The sequence below is a fragment of the Didymella exigua genome, assembly GCF_010094145.1.
Source record: "Didymella exigua CBS 183.55 unplaced genomic scaffold M421scaffold_13, whole genome shotgun sequence".
Taxonomy (NCBI): domain Eukaryota; kingdom Fungi; phylum Ascomycota; class Dothideomycetes; order Pleosporales; family Didymellaceae; genus Didymella; species Didymella exigua.
In genome coordinates this window covers 192,963-208,750 of record NW_022984787.1, presented here as the reverse complement: position 1 = coordinate 208,750, position 15,788 = coordinate 192,963, and the positions used below count along the sequence as shown (strand labels likewise).

General features: G+C 51.2%; 3 protein-coding genes across 3 annotated transcripts in view; 1 reads left to right on the top strand and 2 right to left on the bottom strand.

Annotated features, from left to right (window-relative positions):
* Positions 1 to 1,402: 1,402 nt before the first annotated feature.
* Positions 1,403 to 2,518, bottom strand: M421DRAFT_420421 (carbohydrate esterase family 12 protein). Its single transcript, XM_033592476.1, has 2 exons — positions 2,217 to 2,518; positions 1,403 to 2,160 (listed from the first exon to the last, which is right to left on the bottom strand). Exons 1-2 carry the CDS (start codon positions 2,365 to 2,367, stop codon positions 1,514 to 1,516), a joined length of 798 nt encoding a protein of 265 aa, XP_033448790.1. The 5' UTR covers positions 2,368 to 2,518; the 3' UTR covers positions 1,403 to 1,513.
* A 7,317-nt stretch (positions 2,519 to 9,835) lies between these two features.
* Positions 9,836 to 13,528, bottom strand: M421DRAFT_62626 (AIP3-domain-containing protein; the record flags this gene model as incomplete). The annotated part of the gene is made up of 4 exons (XM_033595986.1): positions 9,836 to 10,272; positions 10,346 to 13,213; positions 13,336 to 13,405; positions 13,466 to 13,528. The coding sequence occupies 4 exons, from the start codon at positions 13,526 to 13,528 to the stop codon at positions 9,836 to 9,838; spliced, it is 3,438 nt and encodes a 1,145-aa protein (XP_033448789.1).
* Positions 13,529 to 14,947: 1,419 nt separating this feature from the next.
* Positions 14,948 to 15,788, top strand: part of M421DRAFT_148530 (uncharacterized protein) — a 4,029-nt gene continuing 3,188 nt past the window's right edge. The window contains exons 1-2 of the mRNA XM_033587558.1: positions 14,948 to 15,139; positions 15,410 to 15,593. Coding sequence (XP_033448788.1) covers positions 15,072 to 15,139; positions 15,410 to 15,593 — 252 coding nt within the window. The 5' untranslated portion in view covers positions 14,948 to 15,071. The remainder of the gene's footprint in view (positions 15,140 to 15,409; positions 15,594 to 15,788) is intronic.

Here is a 15,788-nt window from a genome sequence, read left to right as displayed (position 1 = left end):
CATACTTATGCTCTAAAGTATACAATAGTACAAAGTCTAGAGTAGTAACCTAGATTTTGCTAATAACTACCCATTCCTAGACCCTACCTAGCTACCCTACCTATACCTATACCTAGTCACGTGCTACCCTACCTATACCTATACCCAGTCACGTGCTACCCTACCCAAACGGTTTGGGTAGGGTACCTCGTGTACCCTGCCTAGTTCCTACCCATTAGTCACGTGACTATACCTATACCCTACCCTACCCTACCCATCCGCCAGCCTACCCAGGACGTTAAACTAATTAATCAAATCAATCAAAAAGGCACCTAGATTAGTAATCTAGGCACCTAGGTGGTGTGTCGCAGCAAGGATTAAGATAAGGGTGCATTTCACGTGATCTTTATCTAGATATTAGACTAATTAGACACTAGCAATCTATCACGCCATAGTGAACAAAATCAGGTACAGCTTAGAGCCGTGATTAGGGCTCCAATTAGGGTATAGCTGGATGAGTATTGGTGTATATATTCCTGCTCATTCAGCACTGTAGATAGAACAAGGAACTTGATCACTTCCTTCACACTTGATCAACAATCAGAGACTGCTCAGCTTCCACAATTAGCAACATGCACGAATCCACCAACAGGATTCAAGAAGTCCGCCCAACAGCGAACGCATCTGCGCTATCACACAGCCATGAAGAGCTTACGTAGGATTGACCACATTTACCCACTGACTTCCGTGCTAGCCATTGCAGCTTCTAGAAAAACAAGCTTGAGTCACCACTTGTTCGCCTTTCTCCCGAGCTACACAACAGCATTTGCCTCCTCGTCGCATCGGGTCCATTGAATATTGTGCGTACCAAGAACATCGAGCCGCAGCACTGCCTAGAACCGACTCTCTGCTCGCAATGATACTACCATTTTGTCGAGAGTAATGCTGAACTCTTTTCAACATGTCGCCGGACCCGCAAAGAGGCTTGGTCCCTCGAAGCTGTTTCCGACGCGCTTACCCTGCCAGAACTGCATATGCGCGTGACCGTTATCAACATCTTTGGAATCGCGTGATGCAAGGGGATAGAAACGCTGCACCTCAATATGATCTCAAGGACATGTCGAGAATGTATCGAGCGTCCTGATGGCGGATGGGTTTGACGCTGCGCCTCTGCGAGACTCACGGTGGCAGCGTGCATGGTCTTTCTCAAGAGCAAGGAGTTGATGTGCTTAGATGAGATGCTTCTTTGCATGCATTTGAAGATACCTTAAGCAGTCAGTGATTTAATCCGAGCAGCATGCGATAGTCAGAGATACTATGACGGCAAGGACCTGCAGAATGAATGGATTTGGCAGAGCTGTCGAAGTTTCACGGCACGTTAGGGTTACTTGAACCACAAAATGACAGAGACGTAATGGACGTGGTCAAATGATACATTCAGAGTACCACAGGCTCAATTGCAAGATACGAATAGAATATTTACAGAAACAAAGCAGAATTACCCTCAATATTTCAATCCTAAAGCCGCAAGCAACTACCACACAGTGGGATTATTGGGCTTTAGGAACGATGACAGGGGGGTAGTGCCGTTCAAGGCCAGCTTGATGGCCTGGGCAAAGGCTTGCGCCGACAGATCGGCCCCTCCAGGACTTGTGTGAGTGTGGTCCGCGGGATACAGGGCATTCGTTGCTGATGAGCCGAGCTTTTTGTACATGTTCGCAACGGATTGCCAGTGGTCGACAAAGCTCGCGCCGGTTCCGACATTCTTCGCCGCTTGCGCAGCGTAAGACACAAACCGGGGTGCGACTGCCGCATAGACGCCACCTTCCCATAGGTTGTTGGGTGTCTGGCTGCTAATTACAACCTTTGCGCCCTTCGCGATGAACGTTCTTGCTGCAGCTTCGATGTAGTGGTTGTACGTGAAGACGGTGGATCCGTCCAGTCCGGAAATGCATGTCTCTGTCCCAGTTCCGGGGCAATCACTGCGTTTGTTGTCAGATGCCGAGGTGGGTGTCCCGCCATCGTTATGACCAAGCTCAATTATCACAATATCTCCGGCTGTGATGAGATTGGCGATCTCCGTGAACCGGCCTTCGTTGGTGTAGCTGCGCGCTGAACGGCCTGCCATGGCTTTGTTCACGACCGCCGCTGTCGTGTATTTGGAGAGATACTGTCCCCAGCCTGTATTTCTTGTATTAGAGATATGGACTTATATCAATCTCTTAAGACCTTCATACCATCTGTCAATCCATTGTTGGCGCCCTTGGCTGCCATGGTGCTGTCTCCGGCAGTGTATATCGTTGGCACTGCACGCTTATCAAGGCTTCCGGGAGCAGCCGATGTGCCGAGTACAAGGGAGACGACAGTAGAGATGGTTGAGAGCTTCATTGCGTAATGTGCACACGCTTCGTGGTAGGAGGTTTGAATGTACAACAACGGCGAAGAAAAACAAGTCGAACTAAAGTTAGTGAGTCGAGCTTTGCAAATGGTGAACTATAAGATTCTTTCGATTTTATATGGACTCCATCCGTATTTCCACGATGCCGGTCTGGACCTGGAAAACAAAACATTCGGTCGCGGGTTGTTTCAAATTAAGCGTCTCCCGCGCAAGCTAATCTGCACTTGTCACTGAGCGAATTGCCGCAGCTAGCTCTAAATGTATTGACCGAAATACGGGGTAGAATGAGCACAAGCATTCTTAGTCCCGGAATTTCTATTGCGAATACGAAGGCTTGTTTCGATTACCAAGCTACGATTGCAGGAATTCTCGTTTCCTTAACCCGACTCGAAATTGTGTCTATTGTTTGCCCGAGAGCACTGACCAAGCTGCTAACTCAGACTTGTTGTTATTCTAAGTCCGTACATAGTTCCCGTCGATCCGCGGATCCCTTGGAGTTGACCACTCGCAGACTTTAGCCCTCAGATATGCCCTCAGATATGTATGGCCTGAGTCGGATATGAAGCCTTCTGATCATGTGCATGCGATAATCACCGCCTTTCAGTGCAATTCATCTCCTTATGGCTGGACTTAGGTCAGAGCTGCGAATCAACCGCTTCGACTTGCAGACCACGTTCGCCAAATGCTCGTCAAACGGCAGCACCGGCTTGGTGTTTGAGACACGAAAGCCTCGCTTCTACTCCTGCAACCTTCACAACCTCCAGAGATTTGAATGCTGTAACCACGTGGCTTAGATCACATGATATCCTAATGTAGCAGGTACTGCCCGGTGGGCAAGTGCGCTTACCTCAGAGCTGAGAGCTCCTGAAACACAACATCACAACACGACAACAGATAGCAATACACTCGTTGATCACAGTCCCCGACCGACACTGCTCACGCAGTTACAAATGCGGACTGCCCAGTCCCTCGATTGTACCAAGCGCTCTCACCCGGCCAGCCCCAGGAGATGTCGGTAATGATCGGCGCTTCCATAACGATGGTACACAGAGTGGTGAATACTGCCTGTTCATCTGGTGAGAGGAAGTAGGTTGTCGCAAGAGAGCGTGATAACCGCGATTCGATGTCCGGACTTTTGTACAGCATGACGTCTTGCTGAATCTGACGGCAAACAGGGAGGCGAACGTTGGAATCGGTGAGCCTGAAGTACATGGACCACTCCCAGATCATGGCTGTAGTATCGGAGATGAGAGCGGAAAATTGGTTGCGCAGCTCCGATGGAAGGCGCAATAGCGGCGACGCTTCCCAATTGCGCTGCATGCTGAGACTGTAAACTGCCATCAAAGACTGTGCAGCGAGCCCTGGACTTACATCTGACCTCTAGTCTGCTGGATTATCATGGCCATTAGTAGCTGTTCTCAGTCCACTATCGCTGGCGCGTGAAAACTCGGGTAGAGATCGAGGGATTGGACCTGGGGGGATGGTGAACTTGCAAGAAAGCAACCGGGCCAGAGCCAAGACGTATCTCGACGTCATTATTCCGAGCACCTTCTGCTAACATTGAGATCGAACTTACCCCCTCTCGCCTTCTCTCATTGTAATCATCGTTCCGCGGTCCAACGAAGTCATGCTATGGTATCGCCATGCCTGAGGCCAGTCCGACGAGCTCAGATATACCTACTAAAATCGATTGAAAACCTTTGTATGTAACGTAGATTATCACCAAGCCGGCCATATCACTAAACCAGCCATTTTCTCTTAGCACAACTAACACAAGTTATTACAACTACAACTACTTACTATTAAATAGTAACCTAGTATACTGCGTGCTTGTATTAGATTTAGAAGATGTTTCTACACCTTCCTAGCATATTTGTACATTATGCCTAGTCTTACTATAGTTCCTACAACGCTAAACAGTTAACTAAGCTCCTAGTTAACTACCTCTACCCTAAGTCTTCTTAGATAGCTAAGCTGCTATAGACGCCTTAGCAGCTACCTATAATACTGCTAGGCTATACTTAAGTGTTCTACTATGCTAAATCTACTTTCTCTTACGCGATTTTCTCTTAGTTATTACTACTAATTACTCTTTAAGCTCTTACACACAGGCCTTAATAAGGATATTTTTATATAGTATCTCTTTAGCCCCTTTTATAAGCTTTAAGAACCCTTCTTATACTATACTTAGTAATTATTAGAAGGAGTTACTTATAAGCTTAGATTAAGACCTAAACTTATGTGTATTACTTAGCGTCTAAGATTACTACAGTATTTTAGGTAGAGGTACTGCTAGTAGGGTATGTAGCTGCACTTTAAGGTAATCTAACACTACCTGCGTATTAGTAGGAATTGTAAAGAAAGTAGGGGAAGGACTAGACAACTTTCTTCCTATTCTAGAAGGACCTAGACAAATCTAGACTAGCGTTGTCTAAATAGGAAGCGTATAGCCTAATAGAGGTAAGGTAGGGTTATGTAATATAATAGACAAGTTATTATATTAGATACTAGGTAGAGATTCCTAGGCTAGGTACAGAGCAAACAGAGGGGGGAGAGCTAGAGGTATTTATGCTTCCTCTCCTCTGTCTGTATTTCTAAGCAGAACGTTCTAGACTCCTTTAGGTAGGTCTACTTTGTAATCTATGCTTAGTATTGCTGCATATACAAGCAAGATTACGTAGGTGTATACGTAATTGTATACGTCAGCATCTTACAGAGTAGGCTACTCTATTTGTAAGCAGAGGGTCTAGAACATTTCTAGTTACTAAAAATAGAGAACAGCATATTGTAAGAAGGAGAGGAGATACAGGCTTCGTAAGCACACCATTCTAATCCTCTCTTTTAGGAGATTATAATAACAATGCTTAGGTAAGCACAGTACTATACCTAAGAAGGAAATATGCTAGTGAAAGATTATAAGAACAAAGTCTTACAACGTAGATTATCACCGAGCCGGCCATATCACCGAACCAGCCACTTTCTCTTGGCACGACCACCTTTTACCCTAACATAACATGCCTTAATAACAACAACTTCAGAATACTACTAGAGAAGGCAGAGTTATCCTTGCTATCCAGGCCTTCTATGCTGGCCAATTTCGCAGTATCTGCAGCGCTGCTAGAGCGTTGAACGTACCTCATCAGCAGGTCTCTGACCGCCTTTGCAATAACGTACTCCACAAGCGAGCTGGCCACCCAAGCGAGCTGGCCACTTTTGCCAAGACCACACCGAACATCACTCTCCCTGTAATGCCTCAACGCAACAACGTAAAAAAGCCTTTAAATAAAACACATATACAGCTTGCCCTCTAGGCTATCTAGCAAGACGCAACACTAAGCGTGTAACGCGCTGTAGCAATATACCAGGTCTCTTAAAGCACCCTAGGCACGCGCCTTACTAGAACCTCTTCACAACGCGATTGCAAGCCTAACATGATAAGGATGACTAGTACTAAGGAGGAGGTGATTGTCCAGCATGTATTGAAGCTAGACAAGCGAGGATACCCACCCCAGCTTGCTAATGTGGAGGATATGGCCAATTCTCTGCTTGCTGAGCACCACCAGCCCTATATTAGCAAGAACTAGGCTGCCAACTTTGTAAAACGTCAGCTAGAGCTTAAAGTTAAATTTAATTATAAGTATAACTATAAGAGAGCTCTATATAAGGATCCTAAGGTAATTAGGGACTAGTTCTAAGTAGTAGAGAATACTAAAGCTAAGTATAGTATATAAGATAAAGACACCTACAACTTTAATAAGTCTAGCTTTATAATAGGTGTTATATTAATAGGAGCTGTTATTACAGGCTCTAAGCGTTAAGGGAGACTAAAGGCAGTATAGCAGGGCGACTAAGAGTAGACTAGTATTATCTAAGGCATCTGCGCGAAGGGCTAGTCTATCCTACCCTTTATTATCTTCTCTAGCAAGCACCACCTCTTAGCCTAGTATAAGGAGCCTAGTATACCTAATAACCTAGTTATTAGTGTCTCTAATAATAGCTAGACTAATAATAAGCTTAGAATTAAGTAGTTAAAGCACTTTAATAAGCATATAAAGGCGCACACTGTTAGTAGCTACTAACTGCTTGTTCTAGACAGCTATAAGAGCCACAACTTAGTTAAATTCTACTAATACTGTAAGGAGCACAAGATTATCACTCTGTGTATGCCCCTACACTTATCCTATCTGCTACAGCCGCTTGACGTGGGTTGTTTCTCCCTATTAAAGAAGGCCTATGGCTGCCAAGCTAAGCAGCTGATGCAGAGCAAGATTACTCGCATTACTAAACTTAAGTTCTTGCCATGCTTTAAAGCTGCTTTTAATGCTTCAATTACTAAGAGCAACATCTAGGGAGGATTTAGAGGCGCTAGCCTAGTCCTGTTTAACCTAGAGGCTGTAATATTAAAGCTTAAAGTACAGCTACGCACGCTAACGCTATCTATTATAGACAACAGCACGTAGGAGTCTAAGACACTAAGCAACACCCTAGAATTTAGGTCTTAATTAAAGCTAATTTAAGAGAGGATCTAGAGACACACTAATAGCTTACTAACATTAATAGTTAACGCCCTTAATTAGCTCACTAAAGGCGCAGAGCTGATGGTGCATTTACTAGTTTTAGTGCGCAACCAGGTTGCTAACCTTTAGGTAGCTAACAAGGCTGCTACACGCTGTAAATCACACAAAAGAAAAGATAGGGTATTAACCTTTGCTAAGGGAGTGTGGCTAACTACTCTAAAGGAGTTTGAGGCCTGTAGTGATGGGAAGAAGGCAAAGAAGAGAGGAGGCGCTAATAGCAGCACTTAGTTATTAAGACAATGTAGCATGTGTGGCAAGGCAGGGCACAATAGGACAACATGTAAGAATGATGCGCAAAGTACTACAGATTAGTGCAATATACTGTGTAGTACATGATATTGTTGTTGTGTGCTGTAATGTTGTAAAGTAATTGTAGTGTTGGTGTAGTCTTGGCAAAAGTGAGCCACTCGCTTGTGGAGTACGTTATAGCGTTTGCAACAACAACGTGCACAACTTTAATAAAACTAGGTTCTAGATAGGCGTTGCTTTGTCTTTAAAGGTCGTAACAGGCTTAGAGAGACGTGCTCAGCCAGAGCTTGTTCAGCCAGGCGATTGCGAGTGGGTTACCGTTATCTAGAGCATCTGCGCTGCTGGGTATGCAACCCTGCCTTTTATTATCTACAAAGGACGCGTCCACATCTCTGCCTAGTATAAGGAGATAGATATACCCTATAATTAGAAGCTCTTAGTCTCTAAGAATAGTTAGATAAATAACATACTTAGCCTTAAGTAGTTAAAGCACTTTAACACGCATACAAAGACGTGTTAGGTAGGAGTGTATAGGTTACTTATCTTAGATAGCTATAAGAGCTATCTTAACTAGGAATTTAAGGACTATTACCTAGAGAACTAAATCCTTACTCTCTATATACTTCCTTACTTATTATATATCCTCTAGCTACTTAATATAGTCTATTTCTTGCTATTAAAGCATAAGTACTCCTAATATATTTAAGACTTAGTATGCTAATATATCTTCTATATTAATAAGGAAGGCTTCCTACTAGCCTTTAGGGACGTGTTCCTTAATATATTTATAAAGGTTAACTACTAAAGGGCCTTTAAGGTATTAGGGCTTATTCCTACTAATATACAGGTAGTGTTAGATTACCTTAAAGTGCAGCTACATACCCTACTAATAGTACCTCTACCTAAAACACTGTAGCAATCTAAGATGCTAAGTAATATACACAAGTTTAGGTCTTAATCTAAGCTTATAAGTAACTCCTTCTAATAATTACTAAGTGTAGCATAAGAGGGGTTCTTAAAGCTTATAAAAGGGGCTAAAGAGATACTATATAAAAATATCCTTATTAAGGCCCGTGTGTGAGAGCTTGAAGAGCAATTAGCAGTAATAACTAAGAGAAAATTGCGTAAGAGAAAGCAGATTCAGTATAGTGGCACACTTGAGTATAGCCCAGCAGTATTACAGGTAGCTGCTGAGGCGTGTGTAGCAGCTCAGCCATCTAAGAAGACTTAGGGTAGAGGTAGTTAACTAGGAGCTTAGTTAACTGTTTAGCGCTATAGGAACTGCAGCAAGACTAGACACAACGCATAAACGTGCTAGGAGGGTGCAGAAATATCTTCTAAATCTAATGCAAGCATGCAGTATGCTAGGTCACTATTTAATAGTAAGTAGTTGTAGTTATAGTAACTTGTGTTAGTTGTGCTAAGAGAAAATGGCTAGTTTGGTGATATGGCCAGCTTGGTGATAATCTACGTTAACTTTACAAACTTTTTGCAATAAGCAGGCGTGTCTAGCATTAGCGCAATAATTTAACACTTAATAGCAAGTCTCCTATCTGCAAATTCAGAGTCTGCAGTTAACAAATCCTTACATAGAATTCTCTTAGCAAAGAGTTTAAGCTTAGCTAATTAGAGATTATGTTAATTACTCTTAGTACTAACTTAGCTAGGCAGCAGATTATAGACTCTAGGAACGCAGCTTTTTAGAAACTATTTGCTGTCTCTGTCCTGTTTCTACTTGCTTAATGTTATGACCTATCTGCACCTACCTACAAGAGTACCCTTAAAAACGTGTCAATGCTCTGCTTACTAAGGTAGCAAGCCTATGACTAGAACACTATTTACCATTATCATCCCGCCCCTGGGCAGAGGTGGACCAGGCCGAGGCTACGTGCCAGGCAGGGTCTGACGGGAGAAAGAAAGAAAGAAAGATTGCTAGAGAGATAGAGAGATAGAGAGATAGAGAGATAGAGAGATAGAGAGATAGAGAGATAGAGAGATAGAGAGATAGAGAGATAGAGAGATAGAGAGATAGAGAGATAGAGAGATAGAGAGATAGAGAGATAGAGAGATAGAGAGATAGAGAGATAGAGAGATAGAGAGATAGAGAAATATAGAGATGTAGAGATAGAGAGATAGAGAGATAGAGAAATATAGAGATGTAGAGATATAGAGATATAGAGATGTAGAGATAGAGAGATATAGAGATATAGAGATATAGAGATATAGAGAAATAGAGAAATAGAGAAATAGAAAAACAGAAGGAAAGAAGGAAAGAAAAGCAGCCCGAGAACGCATCAGGATCCGCGAGGCTCGGTGTGGAAGAACCGAATCGCGGCGTGGTCCACGAGCCGGTACAGCAGCAGAGAGAGTGGGGGAGAAAGAGAGATGAGAACGGAGGATCGTGGTCCAGGCACGCACCCCCTCGAAGCGGCGGGGCAGGCTCGAAGCAGCAAAAGCGAATAAAATTGGTTCCGAACGCGACGCGAGAACGCTACAGAGACGGTATGCTACGCTAAACAATCGACAATGCACTGATGCCATACCATGCCATATTCATGTCCATATTCATATCCCATCTATCCCTCCCCCATTTACATTCTCTACTCCATCCCTCTATCATGCGCATCATGCCTCAGGTCCCGCGTCCCAGCAGTCCAGACAGCCAGCTCGCCAACTGCTGGCCGCGCATGCTCGGCGTGAAGCTCAGCGCGCTCTCCGCGCCGTCCCTGCGATCCGGTGTGCACGGCGCAGTGGGCGCCGTGTTGCCCCTGGGGCGTCGCGTGGGAGTCGACTTGCGACTCGAGTCGTGTCGGTCCCTCGCGCGCAGACTCAGGGATGCTGATTTGTGCGTGCGCGCGCGGCTCGAGGGGGGCGAGGCGTCGATGCTGAGCGGTGTCGCCGTGGTGCGGGGGTTCGGAGGGGTGTTCTCGGTGGAGGCGAGGACGCGGAGCGGTGGTGATGGGCTGTGCGGGAACTGGTTCGCCATGGGCGTGTGGGCGAGCATCTGCATTGGCAGCGGGATGCCAGATTTGACCCACGGGCGGACGGTGTAGCTTAGTTGCCGTGTTCCTGTCCAGGTTGCATCAGCATAAGGGTTTGACGGCTAAGGGTAGGTCGTGGCGGTCTCAGGAAGGTGTTGCACCTTCAGGCGACGGTGCCCGTTCCTCCTTGGCCTCTTCCTGTGCTTCCGGTGCTGGTGCATCGGTTGGCGCAGCGGGGGCTGGCTCTTCAGCCTTGTCCTCGGCGCCGTTTTCTTGCGCGGCTGCTTCGGCTGCGGCCTGCATCCTCTCCTGGCGCTGTCTCTCCATCTTCTCCGACTTCTTCCTGATGCGCTCCGCTTCGCGCTCGTTGTGCTCTTTGCGAGCTCGTTCCTCTCGCATGAGGCGGACGCGCTCAACCTCCTCGACCCCACCGCTCTTCTTCAGTTTGCCTTCGGTGACAAAGTCGCCGAGCTCGCGCTTGAATTCGTCGTCGCGTCTGGTCTCGAGATCGCGCTGGCGAGCCTTTTCTGCGCGCTCAATGGCTTCGAGCCTGCTCTCGTGGTTCGGTTGCAAGGCTTTGACCTCGCCTAGCACTCCGTCGCGGGCCTGACGGGGGTCGACAACCTTGTCCATGGCGACTGCGTTCAGGGCCTTTTGTCCGCTGGCGGAGCGGGTGCCCTTGGCTTGGTCCTTTTCATTCTGCAGGTTCTGCTGCTTAGTGGCCTGCTCGACAAGCTCAAACGTCTGTGTGGCCTTTTCGAGATCGTCCTGCAAATCTGCTGCGAGCTCTTCCTGCATGGTGAGAAGATCCCTCTCTTCGCAGACCGTCTGCAGCTCCTGCTCCCAGATCTTGGTCCACAGTGGCTTCTCCTTGGCAAGGAAGTCCTGCAGCTTCTTGAGCTCAGCGGTGGCCCTTGACAGATCCTTGGCGGTAACCTCGAGCTGGCGGGGCAGAGGTCGCACACCGCGCATGACGACGTCTTTGCGGAGATCTTCGACAAGATCCTGGAGGTCGTCGACTCGGTTGACAATCTTCTCCGATTCATCCTGCAGGTTCTTCTTGCCCGTGTTGATGTATGCGCGGCCAGTGTCTCCGTCGAGCGTGGGCAGAGCGGCCTTGACGGCGGTCGACTTGACGGCGGTTGCTTTGGTGCGCACAGCGGACATGCTGGCCTGGATGTCTGAGACGAACGAAGAGTAAGTCTGTCTGACAACAGCCAGATCGCGGCGCAGCGCCTGCACCTCGCTCAGCTGGGCGGCTGATGCCAGCGTGCCCTCTGCCGCAAGGCCACCCTGCAGCGGCCTCGAAGGCAGGAGCGCCGAGTTGCGTGCCGAGGTTGGTGGTGGTGCTGCTGCGATGCCTGCAAGCTCGCGTGCCGTCTGCTGCTGGCGCTCAGCAACACGGTCAATGGCCGACTGCTGATCGGTAACAACAGTCTTGATGCTCTCCACCAGCTCTCTCAGCCCGCCAAACTTTTCATCAATGTGATTCTTGACCTCATCAAGCTGTTCGACGTTCAGCACGAGGACCGAGCGCTCCTTGATGTCGTTCAGGTCGTCCAGCTCGTAGCGCACGCCCGAGACGGGATCCTGGATGTGGATCTCCGGGAGCTCACCGTGTCGATGCGTGTCCCAGGCGAATTTCTCAATAAAGGCTAGCTGCAGCCGTCCAGCGGACAGCTCCGATCCGTCAGAGAAGACGTACTTTTTAATCTTGCTCTTGTACTGCAGGAACAAGGTGAGCTCTTTGCCAGCCTGGGGCGACAGGTCCGGCACAAACGGCTGCGGCTGTGGAGACGGTGACTTGGCAGCCCTCCGAGAGCCATTCCTCACGGGTATACCGTTGGACTGTGCCGGCCGTGTCTCCGGAGAGTCGCCGGCCATGTCGATTGGCTCACCGAGCGGACCACTCGTAGCTTCGAGAGACGGCCCGTCAGGCTCTGGGAAGTCGGGCTTGCCCAGCATGTCTTCCGGGGTCTGCTGCATAGGGCTGAGCTGGGCGTCGGGCTCTTGCGGCCGAGGCAAAACAGGAGCTCCGCTCTGGGAGCTCTCTTCAGAGATGCGCCTCGAGACGTGGTTCGTCCTGTCCACAGCCGTGTCCACGGTCGGGCGCTGTTGGTTCGACCGCTGCCGGCTGTGCATCGTGGAGCCTCTTGTCCTGACTGCACTCATCGACTCCCTCACGTCGCGGCCTCGATTCGGTATGGGCGAGTTCTGCACGGGCGGAAGCGGTATGCCGTTTGTGCCCAGGTGCTTCTGGATCTGGTAGGCAGAAAAGCGGCGCGAGGCCCTCCTCTCCAGCTCTCCGCCCCTCTGCAAGGCGGCGAGAGCATCTTCCTGCTTCGGCGGCGGCGGCGGCGGCGGGAAGTGTGCGGGATAGTTTTGCGACGACTGCGACGGGTCTGGCGTCGCCGGCATGGCGTCGTCGGTCGGGTAGGGCGCAATGACGGGCATCTGCTGGGCGGTCGTGCTCGACATGGACGAGTCTGTCGACATGTGGCTGCTGCCGGTGTTGCGGTTCGCGCGAGGGTTCGCGGGCAGTGCATCGTACTTGGTCAGAGAGCCGGTGCCGGCAACCGACGACGACCGCGGAGGGCGGTCTAGGCTGTGGCCGTTTTCATCGTTGCGCGATGGCAGCCGCTGGCTCGATGCCCGCGTCTGCTGCGGCTCCTCTGGCTCGCCGGTGCTCGCTATGCTGCCCTGCCTGGGGCTGCCGCCGTTCAACGAGGCGTCCCGGGCGGTGCGCTGGCGCAGGCGCTGCTGCTTCTTCTTCAGGCCGTGCAGCAGGTTGATGATGATGTCCCGTATGCGCGGCAGGAAGTTGTCGAGGCTCGTCTGCGACGCTTCCTGGCTGAGCGTCTCCTCGAGGATGCCGCGCAGCAGCTCCGGCACGTTGCCCAGGTCGGTGGTGTCGACGCCAATGGCGTTGAAGGCGCGCGAGGCGATGTTGAACTCGTAGCCCAGACGCACGTAGACGTCCGAGACCTCGCTCTCGGTGGCGGTGCCGCGCGACCATAGTGTCAGTGTCTCTGGGCGCGGTTAGCGGGCCGCGGTGAGGCGGGTGGGCGCAGGCGGCGGCCGGGGGGGGGGGGGGGGGGGGGGGGGGGGGGGGGGGGGGGGGGGGGGGGGGGGGGGGGGGGGGGAGACGCACCGAGGAGCTGCTTGGTGGCGACGAGCAGGTGGGTGACGGACTTTTCAATCTGCGAGAGCTGCTGCTGGGGCTGCACGGCGTCAGCTGTCGGGCGCATGGCATCGGGCTGCAGCTGGCGGGACAGGCTCACATTCTTGGGTGCACGGCGCGAGGAGCCCTGCGAGGAGCGCACCGAAGACGCTTCGTCGGCCATACTGTGTGGCGGCCCTGGGGGAGGGGGACGTGTGAGGGCGTGAGGGTGGTCGGGCCGGGCGGGCGGACGGGCGGGCGCGTTCGTCTGCTCCAGACGGGGCGTGGTGGTGATGCTGGGTCTGACGTTGCGTGTCGTGGATGACTAAGTCGCGGTCGCGCACATGTCACCAATGTCGACCCAGCAAGTCTAGTGACAGTCTCAGTGGCAGTCGGTTCACGCACGATGTTGCATTGGGCTGAGGCAGGGCGGGCGGGACATGCAGTAGGCAGACTGTAGACACGCAGACTGTAGACACGCAGACTGTAGACACGCAGACTATAGACACGCAGACTATAGACATGCAGACTATAGACAGGCAGACTACAGACTCGCAGACTCGCGAGCGTCTCAGGAGTGAACAGCCGGCGGCCGTCGTGGCGCACTGCACGCACTGGACGGCCTGAGCCGCCGTAGTGCCATTCGCCAGGAACAGCACGCTACTGGGCTGCTGGGCTGTTGGACGAGCTCACGCAGCGAGAGCTAGCTGCATTGATGCTTGGGTGTGTGGATATACAAAGTAGTCAGTGATTAAGTTAATGATTAACTAACGATTAATCATTAATCATTAATGGTCAGCGGTCGATGGTCAATGGTCAAGGGACAATAGTCAATGGACAATAGTCAACAGTCAATAGTCAATGGACAATAGTCAACGGTCAACGGTCAAGGGACAATAGTCAAGGGACAATAGTCAAGGGACAATAGTCAATGGACAATAGTCAACGGTCAACGGACAATAGTCAACGGTCAACGGTCAACGGTCAATGGTCAATGGTCAATATGGTCCGCAGTGATGCCTGGGGGCGTCGCTGCAAACCACACGCCCTCGCAAGCGCCGCTGGACGTCGTCCTCCAGGTCCGCAGAACAGCCTGTTGGTTTCACAGTGAGGCTGCGTCGCCCCAGGTGTCACCGCATAGTCGACGCGACACAGCCTGCCCACGGCGCTCCTCAACCACCTCTCCCCCCTCCCCGCCCCCATCCGCGTGCGTCTCTGCTGCAGGTTGCTGCGTTCACTTGCTCCGCCGCCGTCCCCCAACTGCCCGACTGCCCCAGGCTGGCTAGCTCCCGCCCGCTCTCCATTGTTTCAAACGGGGCCATCCAGCTTGGCACGGCCGCCGCACGTCGACGCACGACAGCGACTGGCATCTTCTGGCAGCGTGTCCACAGCCTCCGCAACCAGTGCCCGCCGCCGTCCGCTCTGCCCGTCTGCCCGTCTGCCCGTGGGCGTCCCTTTGCCGTCGTCGTCGTCCCGTGAAGACTGAGCGTGCTGTCGAGCGATCCGCGCCGCTGCACCCCCGCTCCGTTTGCTCAGTGCTGCCACGGCCCGCCACGGCCCACCAGCGAGCTCGCCCGCAGCCTGCAGCTGCGTTATTCTTGTGTGCCTCCACGTCGACCTCCGCCACCGCCGCCGCCGCCACGGCCACGACCACGACCACGACCACGACCACGGCCGCTCCCAATGCTCTGAGCCCGCCCGCCGCGACCCCCGGCCCGATACTGAACATGACCCCGTCGGCCAAAGCCATTGACGCACAGCGCAAGCCCGCCAGCCCCGTCGACGCCGCCCAGAGGTGAGCTCCCCCGTGTGTGCCCGTCCCGACCGTGATGTTCAAGCCCGCGCTGTCACGCTCGTCGTCGCGTCGCCCAGCGCTGCACTGCACTGCACTGCGCGCTCGACCTCGTGTGACGCGCTGCCCGTCACCTGGGCGCACGGTGCAACGATGCAATCTTGCTGGCATCCATGGCGTTCAAGCACACGCTTCTGCGCTTCGGGCCTGCATCGATTCCATCTCGCGCCCGCCATACGGCCATGTCGACTGCGGCTGCTGACCACCTGCCAGGAAATCGCCAGCCCCCAGGGCGTGGTCCCAGGGAACGAACCCCATCACGCAGCGGCCGACAAGCTCGACGCCCACCAACGGCCTCGCAAACGCCCCGAAGCCCGCAGCCACTGCGCCCGGCGAGACGTCAACACCCATGCGGCACCTCAGCGACCGGATGATGTACCTGCTGGCCAACTTGACTGTTAGTAAACACACGCTTGACACACACACACACATACACACACACATACACACACACACATACACACACACACAATTGACACATACACACACACACACACACGCACACACACACACACACACACACACACACACACACACACACACACACACACACACACACACACACACACACACACACACACACACACACACA